At 37.4% G+C, this 22,094-nt stretch overlaps 2 protein-coding genes across 2 annotated transcripts; both read left to right on the top strand.

Moving 5' to 3' along the window:
* The first annotated feature begins 344 nt into the window (after positions 1-344).
* Positions 345-20,896, top strand: LOC131069166 (uncharacterized). The gene is made up of 3 exons (XM_058004520.2): positions 345-814; positions 15,767-20,434; positions 20,553-20,896. The coding sequence occupies exons 1-2, from the start codon at positions 770-772 to the stop codon at positions 17,180-17,182; spliced, it is 1,461 nt and encodes a 486-aa protein (XP_057860503.1). The 5' UTR covers positions 345-769; the 3' UTR covers positions 17,183-20,434; positions 20,553-20,896.
* On the top strand, positions 19,735-20,427 carry LOC131069158 (uncharacterized). The gene has a single exon (XM_058004513.1). It carries the CDS (start codon positions 19,735-19,737, stop codon positions 20,425-20,427), a length of 693 nt encoding a protein of 230 aa, XP_057860496.1.
* Positions 20,897-22,094: the final 1,198 nt, after the last annotated feature.

The following is a 22,094-nucleotide window of genomic DNA, read 5'->3' as shown; positions in this document are numbered from 1 at the left end:
TACAACAAAAATGGAAGATCTTAACTTGTATGAAATCAGTTATAGGAGATTTTAATGTGTAATTTTTTCTCGTGTTTTTTTACAAATCCAGAAACAGTGCTTGAATAGAGACAAAAAAAATGATATTAATTAGAATTCTCTAATCCAATCCATCAATATCATCAAAAAATTGAATCTAATACAATTGCATCTTTAAAAAATTGAAACTTGATAAATGACATTTAAAAAAATAAATTCATCATCTTCACCAATTAAACTTAATCAGTTAAATATCAAACCCTCATGAAATACACAAAGTCTTATTTGATAAAATTCTTTTGCCTTAATTTGCCGATAGGCAATTCCTTGTGGGCTTGGGCCCCCACCGAAATTGTCTCACGCCGTCATTTGCCGATTTTCCGTTGCCGATGAATTTTTTCCTGACATGCTAAAGCTAATGCAACGCGTTGTTAGGGTTTACATTCCACCTGGGGTGTAGATTGGTGTGGCTGCCTGCATGCGGGCTACGTTTTCATCCCGAGTCATGCTGCTAGCGGCGACTACTTGAATCATTTGGATATAGTTGTGGTAGGTTTCCCAGTTCATATCGATAGGCCAGGGGCGAGACATCTAGGGTTTATTTTATAACCAATCTATTTTTTCTCGGGCGAGCAACTATCTACCACTGTCTTCTTTGGCATCCATCGAGTATTGCATGTGTGCAGCTTCATCTTTGGGTGGAAATTTTAGGGCATTATTCTGATGCATCGAACTCCATTGTTGCAGAACAATGTGCAGAGGACGAGACAAAGCACAAAATCCATATCAGACTCTTGTAGGTTTCTGCCTTAAAACACTTGTCGCTTTTGTTTTCCAAGTCCATTTGGGATTGTCTGTAAGGTCTATTTGTTCTTTGCTATTGCAATCAACAATCATTAATCTCTAATTGATACGCTTATGGCTCTTTCGTGTATGTTTATTTAACCAGTTCGTTGCTGCCAGATTTTAGCTTTGCCCAATTTGAGCCTCAATATACAAGACCCATAACAGCTATCGCTCACTTGAGAATATATCTCATTTCCTGTCGTGAAATGTGGCAGCTGTATGTGAGATTATATATTTTGTAGTCAGAATAATCAGGTATTTGAATGCATGATGCACTAAACATTTCAATTGTTTTGGAGGATAAATGAAGATAGTGAATAATGACTTGCCACCTATTAATTTCCAGATTGTTAATTACATGTTTGTCTATGTTTTGCCCTTTATATAATGTTTACATAGTGCTTCCACCTTCTACAAAACTTTTAGCTATCAACTGACCATTCTGGTATTGCTTGGTTAAAATAAGTAATTAACATATCATGTCACTATATCCACTGTAGTTCATAATGTAGTTGACCAGTCTGCAAGAATTGCAAAATTTGTAGATTTTAAAAATTTAAAATGTTTTCTTCAAATAGAAAAGAAAAAAAATGACATAATGGAGGTCCCTGGTTTTATTAGCCCAATCAAAACAAATAAGATGGTCAAAGAAATACTTGGTAACATAACCAGGGCATTTTTCAATTTTGAATATACTTTTTCATCAATTGGCTAATTTTCACAGAATCTATTTGCCGATATGTAAATTTTATAAGAAATAAACAGCCATCTTATGCACAACATATCTACAAAGTTATTAGATTTTAGAGACCATTTTATTGGGATTTGATGCTTGCTGAAACGTTCTGAAAGCAATCACTATGTCAAGCCCAAATGCATCAAATTTTCTCAGATAGACAATTTTGAAATTGGGTAAATGTAGCTTAAGTAGGGTATTCAGATTCAGATCTGGTTCATCAAGTGAGAGATGCACATCAGCAACACCCCCAATCTTTAGGGTTTTATCCACTTCAGCTAGAGGAAATCCAAAATATTTAACATCCTCTCCTATTTCTATGCAATTTATCTTGTAATTTGAATTGGGGCTACTGGGTATAGATAAAGAATAGAACATATGCAAATGATGCACTCTGTTAAACAGAGGTCGTGCTAGGTACAGATAAAGAATAGAACATATGCAAATGATGCATTATGTTAAACAAAAGTTGTGCTTTGTCTGTGCATCCACTATTTCCCTTTATTTATATAGCATGCTATTTATTGCACAATTAAGACATATTCATAGTCATAGTCATCGTTAGATAAACACAAACATTAATTTGTAACCTGACAAGCATAAATATATCATGCTATTTATTTCACAACTAAGACATAGTCATAGGGTTTTATCCACTTCAACTGGAGGAAATGCAGAATATTTAACATTGACCGTTCTGGTATTGCCTGGTTAAAATAAGTAATTAACATATCATGTCACTATATCCACTGTAGTTCATAATGTAGTTGACCAGTCTGCAAGAATTGCAAAATTTGTAGATTTTAAAAATTTAAAATGTTTTCTTCAAATAGAAAAGAAAAAAAATGGCATAATGGAGGTCCCTGGTTTTATTAGCCCAATCAAAACAAATAAGATGGTCAAAGAAATACTTGGTAACATAACCAGGGCATTTTTCAATTTTTAATATACTTTTTCATCAATTGGCTAATTTTCACAGAATCTATTTGCCGATATGTAAATTTTATAAGAAATAAACAGGGAAAAGGAGCAGGAACCCCAAATTTCAAATTGGGGAATGGCGGATTTCCTGGGGAAGGCAATTTCTCTAGGATTGGAACTGGCAAACAGGCAGGAGGACAAACATCTCAAGGGTTAGAAGGGAACAAGGAAACAGTCAAACATGGGGAGGACAAAGACTCGAAATCTGGGGACCCACACGACAGAGGTAAAGGTAAAAAATGGTCTTCGCTCTTTGGAGTGAAACCACTGGTTAAATCTGGGCTCCCGGAAGTCAAAAATATCTCAGATCCAGTTTCGGGACTGGTTGCTATCTTTGTTCTGGATAAAGTGGTAGATATGACTGTAGCAGGTCTATCCATGACATTAGTGGGATGATTTTCTGGCTTTAGGCCTAACATCAATGATGTTAGGAATTTCATAAGGAGAAAATGGCTTGTTAAAGGTCAAGTGGATGTGGCAGCACTGCCCAGGGGGTTTTTCTCCTTCGCTTTTAACTTTGAAGAAGACATGAATAAGGCTCTATGTGAAGGCCCATGGATGCTTGGAAAGTCATCCTTGGCTCTTCAGAAATGGGCCCTGAACCTCGCCCTTGATGAGTCCTTCTTCGTTTCTGCGCTAGTTTGGACACGCCTCTCGGGTCTCCCGCTGGAATATTGGAATGAGGAAGTATTCAAGGGTATTGTGAAATCATTTGGAGAAATTTTGTCGATTGATCCGATGACGGTGGCTAAATCAAGGTTAGTCTTTGCTCGCATTTGTATTAATGAAATCATTTGGAGAACATTTGTCGATTGATCTGATGACGACGGCTAAATCAAGGTTAGTCTTTGCTCGCATCTGTATTAATGTTAATCAAATGACGGATATGCCTCAATCCATAGAAATCATATCTAAACTTGGAAAATGGTCCCAAGCTATTGAATATGAATCACTTCCATTTGCCTGTTTCCATTGCAAAAAATCGAGGCATTGGGCAAAATCATGCCCGCTCAAGAAGAGCAAGGAAAGCAAGACTGATAGCAATATTAAGAACAAAAAGATTTGGCAAGCGATTGATAAACAAGGAGACCCATCAGCTGAGAGTGACCAAAATAAGGATGTTACGGAATTAGTTAATGAAGTCAAGAAGGTTGGGAATAGCAATAACAAAAAACAAGATTGTGTCTGCTCTAATAACCAACCAAAGAATTCTATAGAAGTAGAGCAAGGTCCCGAGTTGAAAAATAAAAATAGCCCAGAGGACCAGGAGATTAGATCTGTCAGTCAGGAGAAGGAAGAATCCGGTCTAGCCTCTTCATTCACAAAATCGGTCAAGAAAAACTTCAATGAAGCTTGACCCTTCTAACATCGAGCCCTTATTGCTTTTAACCAATGGAAGCCCAAAGCCTCATCTTTGTAAAACCCCTTCTCAAAGTGTGGTAATGGATATTCTGGAAGGGAATCTCTGGATTCTTGGTCCGAGAGAAGGAAAAATGAACAAGGAGGAACTCAATGGAGGGATTTCAACTAGAAGCAGGAATTAAAAAAAGGCAGATGTAGGAAGTCAGAACAAAAAGAAGGGAAGGCCATCCCTAAAACATCAAAGGGAACAAGAAAGCTGGAAGAACCGTGCTGATGGAACACAGTGTTCCATTGAGTCAACCCTATCCCCAGTTAAAATATGAAGATAATATCTTGGAATATCAAAGGGTTGAACGCCCCTCATAAGCAGGATGTGTTCGGAAACATCATTAGAGATCATAAACCGGATGTGGTCCTCATTCAGGAAACCAAGATGTCTAAGGAAAAAGTTGAAAAGATAAGAATTTTCAAGGAAAATGGTGTCATAGGTTCTAACTTGGAGGGAGCTTCTGGAGGAACTATGATTTTTTGGAACCAAAAAACCATTAAAGGTAGGGAAATCATCTCTTCTTTTAATAGGAACTCAGTTCAGCTTGAGCATATTAAGGACAACTTTGTCTGGGTGTTATCTAATGTCTACGTGCCTAATACTAAAACTGGGAGAGTTAAATATTGGAGAAGCCTTGCTGATGACAGACTCAAGTTTGCTGACCAAAGCTAGATTATTATGGGAGATTTCAATACTCCACTCAAAGAGGAAGAGAAAATGGGAGGTCTCCCTTTACAACATGATGGGAAACAAGACCTTCTGGATTTCATAAATGATCAATCTCTCATTGACGTGGATCTCTAGGGCATCAATTACACCTAGACAAATAGAAGAACTGGAGCTGACCTGATTCAAGTAAAGTTAGATAGAACTTTAATTTCTCCTGATTGGTTAGCCAAGTTTAGATGCTCCCTTGCTTCTGTTATCAAAATTGGGTCAGACCATTACCCCATCTCCTTTTCTGCCAACTCTCTTTCGACCAAGAGAAACTTCCCTTTTAGATTTGAAAAAGTGTGGCTTTCCCATCCTTCCTTGGAAGCGCGTATTGCTGAATGGTGGAATTCTGAAGTGGAGGGTAAGGCTCTTTTTAGAATAGCCAAAAAAATCAATATCCTTAAGACCAAAATTAAAATCTGGAACAAAGAGATTTTTGGGGATATTTTAAAGAGCAAAAATCAAGTCAAAACTGAAATAAAGGATGTTCAGGATAGAATCCAAGTGGCTAGGTTGTCTGAAGATCTTAGGATGGCCAAAAATGTCCTCTTGTCTAAATACCACACCATTATCTCCAATGAAGAGACATTCTGGAGACAAAGATCTAGAGCCTTGTTCTTGAAGGAAGGCGATAAAAATACCTGGTTTTATCACTTAACTGCTCTTAAGCATAGGGCAGCTAATAGAATATCGAGACTATCCTACAGTAAAGGCATCTTAACAGAGGATAATGATATTAGGAAGGAAGCTCTTGAGCATTTTAGCTCCTTGCTGGGAGAAGTGGATAACCTGGATATCAGCAATCAAAATACCCTTTTACAAGCTATTCCTTCTATCCTGACTAAAGCTGATAATAACCTTTTATCCAGAATTCCCTCTAATCAGGAAATCAAAAAGGTGGTGTTCTCTTTTCAGGGTGATAAGTCCCCTGGACCGGATGGTTTTCCAATGTTTTTTTTCCAAAATTTTTGGCACATCGTGGAGGCTGACATCTATAATGGTGTTAAAGAATTCTTTGGCTCTAGAAGGCTCCTTAAGGAACTGAATGCTACCTTCATTGTCCTTATCCCGAAAATCCCAGGTGTTGATTCTCTCAACAAGTTTAGACCCATTAGCTTGTGTAACTTTGTGTATAAGATTTTATCCAAGGTTCTGACTTCCAGGTTGTTGGATATTCTTCCAAGAATTATCTCTGTCCAGCAGAATGGCTTTGTCCCTGGTAGACAGATTCTGGATTCCATTATTTTCATTCATGAAAATATCCACTCCTTGAAAGTGGTGAATAACCAGGGCTTCTTCCTGAAGTTAGACATGGCTAAAGCTTTTGATAGAGTGAATTGGCAGTTTCTCCTTAGAATTATGAAAGCTTTCGGTTTTAGTGGCAAAGTTATTCAGCTTTGTTCTGAACTTATGGAAACTTCTTCTTCTACTGTTATAGTCAATGGTTCCCCATCCAGCTTCTTCAAAAGCTCTAGAGGTCTTAGACAGGGGGACCCCATATCCCCTATCCTGTTTACTATTCATGCAGAATGTCTGTCTGGGAAGATTTATTCTAAAAACGTGGAAGATGGCAATCTTAGGGGTCTGAAACCTTCTTCTTCCAATGTTGTTTGTTCTCATGAACAATTCGTTGATGATTCTATTACCATGGGGGAAGAAACCATCTTGGAAGCTAAAAATATGAAGAATATCCTGAATACTTATGAATCTGCCTCTGGTCAAAAAACCAACTGGGATAAAAGTTCTCTGTTCTTCATCAATACCCCAGTCCAAAGGCAACTAAGGATTGGTAGAATTCTTGGCTGCACTATTTCAGAGCTTCCCTCCACTTATCTGGGGCTCCCTCTGTGCCTCAAGCCCAAGGATTCCTTCTAGAATAAGTTGATAGACAGACTTAACTCTAAACTTGTTGGTTGGAAAGGGGTTGTCCTTAGTCAAGTGAGCAAAATTACTCTGCTTAAAGCCACTCTCCAAAATCTTCATGTTTATGTTCTCAGCTTGTTCAAAATCCCTACTAAGTTTGCGGAAGCCATTGAAAGAATCCAAAAAAAGTTTCTTTGGTTGGGAGTGGAAGTCAGAAATAGAATTCCCCTTATTGCCTCGAATAAAATTTGTTCCCCTAAGGCCTTTGGTGGGTTGGGCTTAAGGAATATCGGTACTATGAATAAAGCTTTATTAGCCAAACAAATTTGGAGATTAAAAGGAGAGGAAAGAGAATGGAATTCAATCTAGAAAAACAAATATCTTTATATGCAACCTTCTGAGGAAGAATTCCTTGATAATTCTTTCATTGTTGAAGGTTCGGCTATATGGAATGTTGTTCAATCTGCTAAAAGTTGGGATGCTACTGGTCGAACTTGGAACCTTGGGGATGGGAGGAGAATAAGATTTTGGGAAGATAGATGGATTTTGGACAAACCCCTAGAGGAAGTCCCAATCCTTAAAGACTGGAAAGACTAGTTCAAAAGCAGGTTTGGTGAGCAGGTCAGAGATTACTAGAGAAATGGGAACTAGATTGATTTTAGCCAGCAGTGTCCAAGGCTAAAGTTCCTTCAAATTGCTCTTTCTACTAAAATCCCTATAGACAACAAAGATGACAGATTGATATGGAGGGAAACTCCAGATGGGAATTATTCTATTTCCTCGGCTATGGCCATTCATAATGATCCTATGGAAGAAATTCCTATCTGGGCTAAAGTTTGGAACAAGAAGTTAGTTCCTAAGGTTAACATCTTCTTTTGGATTTTCATCCAAAATAAGGTTTTAACCCTAGATAACCTTCAAAAGAGAGGTTTTGTTTTTCCTAATAGGTGTTCTCTTTGTTGTAGGGATGAAGAGATGGCTTGCCATATTCTTAATCAGTGCACTTTTAGTCAACATATCTGGAAAATCATCTTAAGCAAGTGGAACCTGAGTTGGGTTTTCCTGAACTCCCTTGGGGATTCCTGGCAGTAATGGCACTACCCTAATTCTAATCCTAAAATTGTGGAGACTTGGAGACCCACTCTGCCAATTGTTATCTAGAATATCTGGAAAGAGCGTAACAATAGGATTTTCAAGGATAAAAGGGCTATTCCCGAAGTGGTGGCAGATAAAATTTATAGGAGTATTTTCGAATGCCTCTATGGCACTTATCATGGACCAACTACTAAAGATGACTTCAAAGACAGGTGGAACCGCTCCACCACTACTACTAGAAAGGAGAAAGGAAGAGATGGTCTCATTTGGTGTTTTCCTCCTCGAGGGTGGATCAAGGCTAACTTGTATGGGGCCTCAAAGGGGAATCCAGGTAAAGCCGGATATGGGGGCATTGTTAGCAATTTTTCTGGAAGTTGTTTAAAAGCAGTGGCTAGCCCTTTGGGGAATCAAACTAGTCATTTTTCTGAAGCCTTAGCTGCCCTGAACACCTTAGTTTTAGCCAAAAGTTTTAATTATGAAAAATTATGGCTCGAGGGAGATTCACTTAATATTATTAAGTATCTCAAGGGGGAGTCGGAGCCATCTTGGTCAATTGAAAATATTATCATGAAAGCTAGGGAGATCATTGCAAGTTTTAAAGAAATTATTATTCAACATGCCTTCAAAGAGAAAAATAGTGTGGCGGACTACCTAGCGAATATAGAAGTTTACTTTGACTCCCAATCGATTTGGCACGGGGAAGATCTCAATTTAAACATTAAAGAGCTCCTTAGAAAGGACCGTCATATGGGGAGAGAAGGATAGTATAATCATGACAGGGATTATGAATAATTTATGCCTTGATGGAAAGGTCATCATTACTTGGCAAAGCGGCAGATCCCCAACAATCTATAATATTTTGCTGCACACTTTGTGGGTTTCCTGGTTCAAAATCTTGAGCAACTTTGGGAAAGAAGGGCTTAGTTTGCAGAGAAACAGAGCAGATAGTTTGAATCCAAAGATGGGAGGAGACCTAAGAAGGGAGGAACCAGACAATACGTCAACTTGGAAAGAGAAGCCGAAACTATGGGCAAAACTGGAAAAGGGTTCTCTCACAAGCTTCATGGAGAAGCTCGTGGACTATGATAAAGGTAGGGTAAACCTCGCCATTTCCAAGATTTCCGAAAATTGGTCTAATGGCTCATTTAAAATCTATGGAGTTAAGTTTAAGTTGGACGTTGGGCTTATAGCTACAGTGACTGGAATGCCCCACACTGGGCTTAATTTCTTTCGAGACCTTAAAGTCTCCAACAATGCGGGCAATTTGTTCCCAAGGAAAGAGAAGGAGAGGGTTAGAATCAACAAAGCTACTAGGGGCTACTACGAAGCAGCTAATATTAAGAAAATATGGGGATGGGTTCTGAATGCAATTATGGAATACATCATGGTTGAGGGTTGATTCTCTAGGGCCCACACCTACCACTTCGTTCTCTTAAACCATTTCAGACACGAAAAAAAGGTATCCCTGCCCTACTACCTTTTTAGGTCCCTTTCCAGGTCCCTCAATAAACATAGTAAAAATCCCTCTAGCCCGATTCTCCACTGTGGGCTTTTGCTTCTCATCTATGAACATTGTAAAAACCTCGCCCTGCTGGAAAACAAGAGGATTTCCGCCTCTCTGGGTAAGAGAAAGGAGGAGGGAGGAGACTCCAGGAAGGAGAAGGCATCCTCTAGCAAAAAAAGAAAAAGTGCCCCTGGGATGGAAATAGAGGAAATTGATAAGGAATGTAGCGAAATGGAGACTGATGACTCCAATGGCGAAGACAGCTGGAACAATGAGAAGCTGGGCAATGAGGAAGAAAGTGGTGATAATGAGCTTGGAAATGAAAGCCCTACCCTCAGTGATCGCCCTGGTAAGGACAAAATCCATCCTATGGAGGATGTGGATTTCAAGGATAATGAAGAAACTGATGTGAATTCCAAGAAGGAAATGAACAAAGATTCTGAGAAGGACATGACTAAGGATAGAGCTAGTGAGGATAAGGAAAGTGTGGATAAAGGGCTTCTCTTGGATAACCTCAATAAACTCACTGAAGCGAGAATGGATTATGACAGATGGACTTACGAGCTCCTGAAGAACCTGGAAAAAAAGGGGAAAAACACAGACAAGAAGAGGGAGGATGACAACAAAGACCAGATAAATTGGAAGCAGAATATGGAGGATAAGGTTAAATCGCTGGAAGAAGGGAGAGAGGCGATGAAAAATCTGATGGGCATTATCCCGAGTATCCTATCTGTTGTCATTAAAAACCTAGAGGATATTGCTAAGATCATTGATCATACCAGCTCTCCAAAGCCGGTTGTGGAACTTGAATTGGACGAAGAGACTATCCAAACTGGTAGCGGTGAAGTTACTCTGGGGGGTGGCACTGCGAAGAGGACCAGGGCTAGTGTCAAGAAAGTTGTGGCTGCTTCTACAAAGGATCTCCCTAATCTTAGGGATAACATCAAAGAGCTGCATGAAATTAGCAACACCCTAGCGAATGCCCTGGAAAAAATCAACTAGTTTCTCTCTTGGAGTCCGGCTGGCTTGCTGGCTTTTTGGGCCTTTTTCTAGTTTCCTTTGGTTTTCTGCTGGTTTTTCGATGGTCTGTTCCTTTTTGTATCTCTTTTCTTTTGCTGTTTAAATTCTGCTTGTAAAGGGTTTCAGGGCCCCTTCAAAATCTACTTTTACCTTAATCAAAAACAACCATCTTATGCACAACATATCTACAAAGTTATTAGATTTTAGAGACCATTTTATTGGGATTTGATGCTTGCTGAAACTTTCTGAAAGCAATCACTGTGTCAAGCCCAAATGCATCAAATTTCTTAGATAGACAATTTTGAAATTGGGTAAATGTAGCTTAAGTAGGGTATTCAGATTCAGATTTGGTTCATCAAGTGAGAGATGCACATCAGCAACACCCCCAATCTTTAGGGTTTTATCCACTTCAGCTGGAGGAAATGCGGAATATTTAACATCCTCTCCTATTTCTATGCAATTTCTCTTGTAATTTGAATTGGGGCTACTGGGTATAGATAAAGAATAGAACATATGCAAATGATGCATTCTGCTAAACAAAAGTCGTGCTTTGTCTATGCATCCACTATTTCCCTTTATTTATATATCATGATATTTATTGCACAATTAAGACACATTCATAGTCATAGTCATAGTCATCGTTAGATAAACACAAACATTAATTTGTAACCTGACAAGCATAAATATATCATGCTATTTATTTCACAACTAAGACATAGTCATAGTCATAGTCATCGTTAGAAAAACACAAACATTAATTTGCAACACGGTTGCTACTTCTACTCTTTGTTGTATAATGTTGTTATTGAAGGCTTGATACATACACATCGTATAACATGGTTATTCTCAGTAAACACTAAATGCAAACAGTAAATGCAGAAGCAAACCCATGAACAGGTGCCCATGTTTCACTTGTTAGATGCAATTTTCTACACTTTGTGACCCAGAATTTTGATTGCATCTTGTGCAAGAGGAGGCTCCACATTGTGCAAACTAAAGAGCTCTGATGAACTATGATGTCAACAATCATGTTAGAATAACAACCTCTATAAATTGCTACTTCCAAGTGAAACATGCGATACCTGTTTTTGGTACAATGCTTAAACTGCTTCTGAATGTGTATTATGCTATATTGATGTTGTGAACCTTGTTGCCTTTTCAAGCTACCATAAAACTTTAAATTTGTCCTACACTCTACATCCTCTCTGGGCTGCCCTGTTATGGGCTATTGGAGCATTAGCATAAGCATTAGCATATAAACAAGCACAAGCATAAATATATCATTCTATTTATTGCACAACTAAGGCATAGTCATAGTCATAGTCATCGATAGATAAACATACACATTAATTTGTGTCCTGACAAGCATAAATATATGAAAAACACAAACATTAATTTGCAACATGGTTGCTGCTTATACTCGGTGTTGTATAATGTTGTTATTGAAGGCTTGATACATACACATTGTATATTATGTGTATTGACATTAACGAAACCAAACTTTTATAGAACCGTCATATAGTGCAATGAAGTAGATTGTTCTTGGTTTTGCAGGCAGCATCCTAATCCTCATCCTCTGTCTCATGGATGTGCTAACCGGAAACGCTATTCAACTTATGTACGATGGGTCCGTCCTTGTGGCTCCATGTCTCCAAATATCTTCTATATCTAACTTTGGGGATGGACCTGAGCGTGGCAATCGTTATAGAGTTGATCTTTCAGATGGCGTTCACAAACAAAAGGCATCCTTGCCAAAAAAGTATAACAATGACATAGAATCCAAACAACTCATGATTGGCTCCATTCTACAACTAACAAAATATATCTTCCCAAATTTGCATGGCTCCCAGTGAGTCAATAGGCCTATTGTTTCTCCAACAAAGTTTATATAACCGTTACATTTTGCAAAATGCATTGCTTAAAATATTTCGTTTTCGATTGTTTAATTGTGTAGGTGGATTGTTATTCTGGACTTAGAGATTCTATGTACAACACATGCTATAGTTGGAGAACCAATTTTCCTTTGTGTAAAACAGGAAGACGCTGTAGTGCAAACTACGCCTCCTCTATGTGATGCAAGTACAGAGCCAAGCACATCCACAAAATGTCAGGGTTCTACGCGACAGAGATCATTGTTTGGGGTCAGGACACCTCAAAATGTGGGTAGTGCACCTACAATGATTTCTCCGATAAAAAATTTGAATTCCTACCAACCAAACTGGTCCATCAAGGGTCGTGTCCTAGTGAAGAAGGACATCTATCACTATAATACAACAAAAGCAAGTGGTCATGTTTTTAGCTTTGACATTGTAGACAGAGAAGGTACTAAAACACGTGTTACGTGTTTCAATGAACTTGCAAAAACCCATTATGATAATATCCAAGTTGGAGTGACATACACATTATCTGGGGGAGCAATCAAGCCAGCCAATAAAATTTACAACAAACTCAACAGTGGACTAGAAATAACCTTGGTAGATGATTCGAAGGTTACTGCCTACAATGATGACTCCTCTATACCCAAGCACAGATACGCCTTCATAGCTCTTGATCAAGTGGCTACCATAAATAACAACTCAACCATTGACATTATTGGAATTGTCATTAGTGTTGACCCAAGCTCAACAATACATAAAAGAGACGGTACAGAGGTTCCTAGGTGTACCATTAAGTTAGTTGACATGACTCGATCAACCATCGATGTTACATTATGGGGCGTAATGGCAGAAAAAGAAGGTCCTAAACTTGAACGAAGGCATTATTTACAAGAAACAACTACTCTTGTTATCAAGAATGGTCATGTATGTGAATTCAATGGAAAGGTAGTAGGTACAACATTTAGTACAAGCCTCACCATAGACCCTCTGATAGAGGAATTGGCCCAACTGAAAGATTGGTACAACCAAAATATTCACACTGAACGAGGAATTTTGCATCAACTTGCTGCACCAGCTCCCACCCCTCCAAGAATGACGATTAGTGAAATTCGGGCACATGCATCAAATTCAGAGCAACCATTCTATTGCATTCTAAAGGCCACGATACAATAGATAAAATCTAAGTCATTTTTCTACCAAGCATGTCCCACCCAAGTAAATGGAAAACCATGTAAGAAACGATTAGATGAGACCGAAGAAGGAACCTGGTTTTGTTCGAAATGTAACAATGACCTTGTCTGAATGTAACTATAGATACATTCTCCAGACAAACCTGCAGGATCACACAGATACAATATGGGCAATTGCATTTGATGAAGGGGCAATAGAACTCATGGGCATGGTTGCAGAAACATTATACATGCTTCAATCCGATGACAATGTTGAGCAAAGCACCGCAGATGTCATAAAAAGCGTAACGTATAATCGGTTCCTCTTGAACCTAACATGTAGAAATGAAACTTAAAATAATGAAGAGCGGCTGAAGGTTGCCATCACCAATGTAAAGCAGCTAGATTTTGCCTCAGAGAGCAGTATACTTCTGGAAAAAATAAAAAAAATATGTACTAATGCAAGTCTCTAGCGTTAAGGGCATCACACAGTTGTAAATACAACCACTTGTAAATACAGTTAATTGTAAATACAGATAATGAGAATCAGTGTACAGTTGTAAGCAGTGTGAAAATGTAATTTACTGTGTGTGCACGCATGTGTGCACTTATGTTTGTCTCACAATGTGTATGCATTGTAAATTGATAAATCGTGTAGGTCAACTGAATATCTAGACTTTAATAATTTCATTTCTTCAAATAGCACAGAAGATCTGAAGAATGCATATTAATATTGCTTTATATGGGAGCACATACATTAGATACCCATTGTTTATATAGAATATATGTATTGCTAACCACCGTTTGCCACCAACGTAGCAAATTAGAACAAACCACTTCCTATACTTGCCAACAGAGAATGACTTGTTACAGTTCAATGCTTTGACAACAGTTCACTAAAAACAAAAAACTTTCTATTTCAGCTTTCCAAGTGCATATTAACAAATGATTAGATCCAATAGAAAGCAAAAGGAGGTTATTAATTATTAGAAGAATCTTGTAAATGAACTCAATAACAAGTTCTGAATACTATACATCTTTATATATTATCTGCTCTGTCACAAGCAGGTACTGTATGTTATTATGTTCACAAACATTTTCACATGCAGGCTATGTTAAAATACAAGCAGATAAAACTAACATGCAGAACTTGAATCCATTTCAATGTGTTAAATTGTTCACAACTTTTCAATCCAAAAACAAACATCTAGGCCTTAAAGAATTTGATTGAGAAAAAGAAACATGGAGGTAAAGACTGAACATTGTAATGAATGCACATATCTAATGTGAGAAAGCATTTGTACCCCATTACTATTGTCATCTCCAATGGATGGGACATGCTGACAGCCCTCCCTCTGTAATCAATCAAATGACAACAAAAATAATCACTTGTATTGAAAGTTACAATTACAACAAAATCATTATCTAGCAAACAATTAATAGAAAAGCATAAGCATTGATGAATTTTGATCATTGTTTTGAATTCAGACCCAACATGCACCAAAAACCATGATATCCTTGTTGCTTACAAAGAAACCAAATCAAGGTGGAAATACAGGATACAATTCAGTAAAAAAACTACAGAAATACAACACACACTCTGACTAGAAAAAGTAACTCTTCCAACATTCTGATGGCTTGTACATCATCATGCTTTAATACAACTATGTATTTAGAATAGGAATAAAAGTTTTTCAATGGCATATGCCTTCACTTTCTTCTCCATGTATGCTTCCCTCCTGCAGCATACATAACCTTCACTTTAAAAGAAGCTTCAAGATATGCCACCCAACAACCTGCAGCATATGCCCAACTTAATATCTATACAACTTTCACTTGTGCACATCATAACACAAAAAGAACATTCGTTCAATTAGAATGCCCTGCATTATACTTCATACCAAAATATTGACCAGTATGTCAACTGCTATCTAATTTGTTAACAATGAGACTTTAATTCAAAAGGCATGCATTTAGATGGTTTATGTGTCTTCGGGTAAAAAGACTTTTATTTACGTTTTTGATTGTCAAATGGAATTTATCTTATTATAATTCGAGACCGTCAATAAATTGGAGGGAAGCATACATGACCTTCACTTTCTGTTGTCTAATTTATTAACAGTGAGACTTTAATTCAAAAGGCATGCATTTAGATGGTTTATGTGTCTTCGGGTAAAAAGACTTTCATTTACGTTTCTGATTGTCAAATAGACTTTATCTTATTATAATTCAAGTACATTGAATTGCAATTTACTTTGAGCATTGTTTCCATGTTCTTCAATACATGCTTCCTTCCCTTTGTATTCTGAGCTCAATTTCTTTGTCCAATTTCAGTACGTTGAATTGCATTTGACTTTCAACATTGTTTCCATGTTCTTCAATACATGCTTCCTTCCTTTTGTATTCTGAGCTCAATTTCTTTGTCCATTCCAATATGCAATGTTCCATTCATATTATATTGTAATGTTTCTATTTGGTGCAAAGCCTGCTTGTGAAGGTCTTTATTTTTTATCTGCTGAATACTGCAATCAGATGGCTGCCTCCAGTGCTCAGGGGAAGACCAATCACCCTGACCATGCTTTTCCCACTGAATATTGCAATCAAATAGCTGACTCAAGCAATCAAGAAACCACCAATCACCTTAAACAAATGCAAGATCAGATGGCTGCCTCCAGTGCTCAGGGGAAGACCAATCACCCTGACCATGCTTTTCCCACTGAATATTGCAATCAAATAGTTGACTCAAGTGGTCAAGAAACCACCAATCACCTTAAACAAATGCAAGATCAAAAAGAACAAAACCGAAAAAGAAGCCGAACATATTATGCTAGTCATAAGGAGCAAATTGCTATACGTAGGCATTTGAGAATTAAAAAACAAAATGAAACTATCCCTGTGAACGGAAAATCTATAAATGTGACAAATCCTCAAGCCCACCAAAAACTACGAGTACATGAACAATATCAAACAAAGCAAATAATGGGGTTGAATGTTAATGCTAGATTCATAACAACAATGAAAAGCTTTCGTAGTAAAATAGATGTGCTTTCTAACTTGGAAATATGTAACATATGCAAAGAGTCATACCCAGGTATGCTTTCACACTCATCATGCAAAACCCCTACGTGTAGGAGATGCATTAATGAAAAGGGTGTACACCGGTTCTCACTACACAATAACATGGACCCAGGGGATCAACCTATTATGCTGAAGATATTGACACAAGTAGAAGAAATGCTCATTGCTAGAGTGAACCTGATATTACAGGTTACCCATACTATTGGAGGCCAATATAAATATAATGGCCATACAATTAGCATCCCACAAGACATACAAAACATTGCAACTGTGCTCCCATGTAAATTGGGAGACATGGGAGACGTAGATGTCCTTATAGTTCACAGACCCCGGGCTCAAGGAAACTACTATGACTGTTACATAAGTAGGGGTCGTGTTATGGATGCATTACAATACAAAGTGAAATATGACCCATACTATAAAGATGTGTCAATAAATTATAACAATCTAAACCAAATCCCTGAGGAAAGAACAGACGTATCAAGCATGCTTCATACCATTGAAGCAAATTACGATGTCATCATAACAAATAGTGAAGATGCTGATGAAGACCAAGATGAGGGCACGATAACCAATACGTCATCATTTATATTACACCTCCCGAATGAACACCGTGAACTACAGATAATTAAGAAAACACTAGAGCTTGAGGACACCACAGATAACATCATTGACTGGCCAGAAATAGGCTTAACCCCAATTAATGAATATAATACTGAGGGCCTACTCGATATGGCATTTCCAACACTCTTCCCAAATGGAATTGGATTACAAATGCAACCAAGAACTAGGGAAATAAAGATGCATGAATATGTACTACACCTGATGCGCTTCCATGATCAAAGATTTGGCCAACATCCAAGATTCTGATACTACATCTATAACCTTATGATGCACCATCGGAGCCAATCGCTCGCAACAGTTTTCATGAAAAAAAATGCAGAAGACCACTTACCAACCACTATTGAGGATTTACATGCACACCTGCAAGAACTCCTTGACTCACAACTAGCTGCTGAATTACTGCACTTTGGCTCTACCATGAGAGGAACCAGGTCATATTGGAATAAGTGTCAATTAGAATTAACAAACATGATAAACCAAATAGGATCTCCTGCCCTCTTCTTCACACTAAGCGCAGCTGATACAAAGTGGCCAGACCTCCAACAACTCCTCACAAATAATATGGAGATTTCCATGCATTCAAATAAGCACCATCTTTAAAATGTTATTAATAACGCACATATAACATCATTATACCTACATCAGAGATTCACCATATTCCATGAAGAAGTTATTGAGAAACTCCTTGGTGTGATGGATTATTGGTACAGATATGAATGGCAGCACCGAGGAACCGCACACGTTCATGGGTTTTTGTGGCTCCAAGATGCTCCAAACATGGACAAGCTAGATTGGGAAAATGACGAAGATGTCGATAAAGCAAAAAATTATTTTGATAAGTACGTAAGCACTTGGAACCCTCGTGAAGAAACACATAGGAACAACCAGATATACCGATCTTCACGTGACGATCCATGTCTCCTAAACACAATAGACATATTAGCCACAAATCCATTGAATGATTATGAAGAGCTAGTGAACCGCGTGCAAAGACACACAAAATGTAGAGAGAGCACATGCTTACGAAAGAAGGGTAGAAAACTAGAATGTCGATATAAAGCTCCATGGAAAGAACAACGTACCTCTATCTTATTTTGTGATGAAACAAGTGCAAAGAAATATGAATCTGCAAGAAACGATGATACACTCAACATCCACAACCCAGAAATGATTTCAATATGGAGGGCTAATATCGATTGCCAACCTGTCATATCACGCGAACTTGTACTGAAATACATTGCCAAATATGCATCAAAAGCAAAGAGAACATCTGAAAGCAGTACTGCTATGCTAACAAGAATATCCACAACTCAAAAAAGAGACGACCCAGCAGTAGTAGCATATCGAAGATTCATGACAAAGATTGTAGCAGAACGTGACATTGGTGCGCAAGAAACTTGCCATATGCTGCAAAAATTACCCCTTGTTGTTTGTAACAAACCATTTACAACTTTAAATGTTGGACGGAAAGTTCTACACCGATTAACTAAAACACAAAATGAGCCTATCGTAGAAAACAGTTACATACGCTCCTATATGGGCTGCCCTCTAGAGCTAGAGACAATCACATTACTTGAATCTGCAAGATCTTACACCTACATTCCAAGTCTTAAATCATGCAAATGGAAAGAGAGAACAACACAAGCCATTGTTAACGTTTACCCAAAATTCCACAGTATACCCAACGAAGAGTCAGAACATTTTGAAACATTTTGCTTGAGTGAATTACTCCTATATAAACAATTCCGAAATATTACGACTGATATAGGAGTTACCACGGAAACAATAATCGCCAATTGACATCAAATACATGTAAACAAATATGATGTATGACATATCATCCGACACATCAAAGAAAATACTAGCCCCCAAGAAGATGAAAACAGCGAAGACGAAATGAATAAAACTACCACATCAGAGATGAACGAGTGGGAATTACTTTCAAGAATGAGGCATATAGCCAACAACAATTTGGATGAAATTGAACTACTAGGCCAACATGAATTTGACACCAACTATAATTGGGCTAAAACCAAAATACCACATGAATTGCACGATACTGCATCACAATTTACAAATATAAAGAAAACAGCCACCCAAGACGAATATGTACCAGCAAGAGAGTATACACCCACCAATACCCTATCAACTAAACAAGAGAATATTGTTTCAGTAGTCTCAAATCATAACACTAGTCTGTTCAACAAACCATTACACATGATCATACAAGGAACTGTAGGTACAGGAAAATCATACTTGATCAGTTGTATAAAAAATATGTTACACAAAAATTCACCACAACAAAAAAAACCCAATACTCGTACTAGCTCCTACTGGAATTGCTGCATTTAACATTCATGCAACAACTATTCATTCAACACTACGAATCCCCATCAAAGAAATGCAACCACTACATGGCCAATCACTAACAATGTTCCAAGAAAAGTTAAAGGACATAAGATATATACTCATTGATGAGATGAGCTTTATAGGTCCGAAATTATTGTTGAAAATAGATAGCTGACTTCACGAAGATTTCCCTCATCATAAACATTCATACTTTGGAGGCGTATCTATGATTTTCATTGGAGACCTCACCCAACTACCACCTGTAATGGATAAACCAATATACACATCACATTCAAATGCCATAATACTTTGGAACCAATTCACAACAATTATCACCCTAAAAACGATGTTTCGCCAAAAAAGGTGAATCTCTAAAGCAGTCACAATTCTGCCAAACACTCCTAAACATACGTAGTGCACACCCAACCCAAGAAGATTGGCAAAGCTTGATGACACGAACAAAAGACCAACTCTCGCCAGTTGTGAATAAGCAATTTGATACTGTAGTCCATCTCTTTGCTACTAATGATATGGTAAGCCTTCACAATAAACGAATGCTAAAGGAATTAAATCATCCAATTGCAATAAGTAGAGCTACAACAACTACAAGCAAAACAGTTGTTGATGCTGACAACAAACAACTTGAAAAGCAAGTCCTACTCTCACCAGGCCAGCGAATAATGCTCACAACTAACATATGGACACAAACAAGACTTGTCAATGGAGCTCTTGGTAAGATAATTGAAATAATTTATAGCTCTGATTCCATGCCACCTGACATACCAATGTATATCATGGTCAAATTTGATAACTATAGTGGTCCTCAGTGGCACCCAAATGACCCCAAACTTGTACCCATAACACCAGTATCACTAGGTAACCTTAGGCAATTACCAATAAAAATGGCATGGGCTGTGACCATACATAAAGCTCAAGGTTTAACACTACAGAAGGCAACCATCAATATCGGTGCAACAGAAAGACAAGGTCTAACATTTACTGTAGTCTCCAGAGTGAAATGTTTAGAAGACCTCCAGATTGACCAGGCATTCTCGTACGACTGGTATGCAAAAATGGAAAACAATCCATACACAGTACTAAGGAAAAAGGAAGAAGCTCAACTACAACAACTGTCCAGATAAAAAAAAGGTATGCTTCGTGAATCATTTTCGGATAATTATGCACTGCTTTAGCTCAGGCAAATAACAAAACTCCTGTAGTAACAAGAATATTTGTGCACGTTGCTCAGTGTTTGTTTATCTTGCAGGTGTCATCGGTTTTGGTCAATAAAAATTTTCATCCAAATATTTGCATTCATCAATGTACAACTTTCCGACAGGTCAGAATATATCTGCACATGAAATGTTGTTAGACTATTGTATGGTATTTTGTATTTGTGGACTGGATGTACCTTTCTGAAAGTTGAAAGTTTGCAACACTGCTGTGTGCTGGTTCAAGTTGAAATAAACACATGCATATCACACAGCCAGTGGGATTTTTGGTAAGCAACAAGTGATAAATGTCTGTTTGGCTACTCTTTCTCTAGCTACCTCTTTCATTGGAATATTACACCCTTGATTTCATGAATGTGCTCTACTTTGTGCTCGCTTCTCAGGCAACTGGTAGTAATGGAGTTTCAGAATTAATTTGCTCGTAGAACAATGTTGTGGATCATGAGGAAATTTGAAAACTTTAATTTGATCTATTTTTCCAGTAAGTGGGATTTGAATGCTATTAAAATTCATATTAACTAGCCAGAATACTTTGTTATTTATACCATCATTAGACTGAGAAAAGTGTTAATTGTTTATTTTTTTAAGCAACATGAAATGTTCTTAGATTGTCTTGCATTTACGTCAAAGAGATCCGAAATATTATGAGTACTGATTTGTGGCTTTTTTATTTGAATCACATGGGCATGTTTTAATCGAAGGCCTCAGACCACTAGAGCTTCAATGTCTGACCACATAATGCAACTATAAATATTTTTTATCATTCTTCAAGGGCTATGTAAATATTATAGTAGAATAGAATAGAACAAAATGTTTTCAAAATTCATGATAGTAGGAGAAAAGAATACAGACTATTTCATCCACTGATTTATTTTTGTACAGTTCGGTCAGAAAATAACAGTTTGTTTGCATAATGACATTTCATAATAGACAATATTGCATTTACACTTTAACACCTTGCACTTATTTGTCGATGGCTACAAATTTAGTCATCAGGTTCTAATTATTAGCCACTTTTGTGAATAAAAATGATATAGTTAGAAGTCTTTTGTATTCACTGTCATGAAAATTTATCAGGAAGTAATGAAACATAACCAATATGTACTACAAATATAGTCATTTGTATTCACTGCCATGAAAATTTATCAGGAAGTAATGAAACATAACCAATATGTACTATAAATATCTAGTCAAGCATTTTTTAGTTTTGGATTCTCAAATCTCCAACTGTATGTGCAATGCAACTCTAGGACAACAAATTATAGTGTTTCACTGTTTTTACTGGGCATGCCACAAAATTATTGCAAAATGGTGCACGCTTCAACCTCTCACTGGCCAACACTTTTGTTTTTTCAATTGTTTGTTGGCCTTCATATTATCCAATGCATAAGATGCAACTAGAATCGAAGAATGTCAGGATGCAGATAAAAAATCCGTCCCTAATCTCTTTTCACTTATTTACAGAATTAAGATCAATCATTCATATATTTTTTTTGTTTCAGTCAGGATGCAGATAAAAAATCTGTCCCTAATCTCTTTTCACTTATTTACAGAATTAAGATCAATCATTCATATAT

Source organism: Cryptomeria japonica, chromosome 5 (assembly GCF_030272615.1).
Source record: "Cryptomeria japonica chromosome 5, Sugi_1.0, whole genome shotgun sequence".
NCBI lineage: Eukaryota > Viridiplantae > Streptophyta > Pinopsida > Cupressales > Cupressaceae > Cryptomeria > Cryptomeria japonica.
This window is presented reverse-complemented; position numbering and strand designations above follow the sequence as displayed.

Coding starts and splice junctions, on each gene's coding strand:
- LOC131069166 (XM_058004520.2), top strand. CDS start 770: ATGTGCAGAGGACGAGACAAAGCACAAAATCCATATCAGACTCTT. Junction 815..15,766: donor AAAATCCATATCAGACTCTT/GTAGGTTTCTGC, acceptor TACTGCAATCAG/ATGGCTGCCTCCAGTGCTCA.
- LOC131069158 (XM_058004513.1), top strand. CDS start 19,735: ATGACACGAACAAAAGACCAACTCTCGCCAGTTGTGAATAAGCAATTT.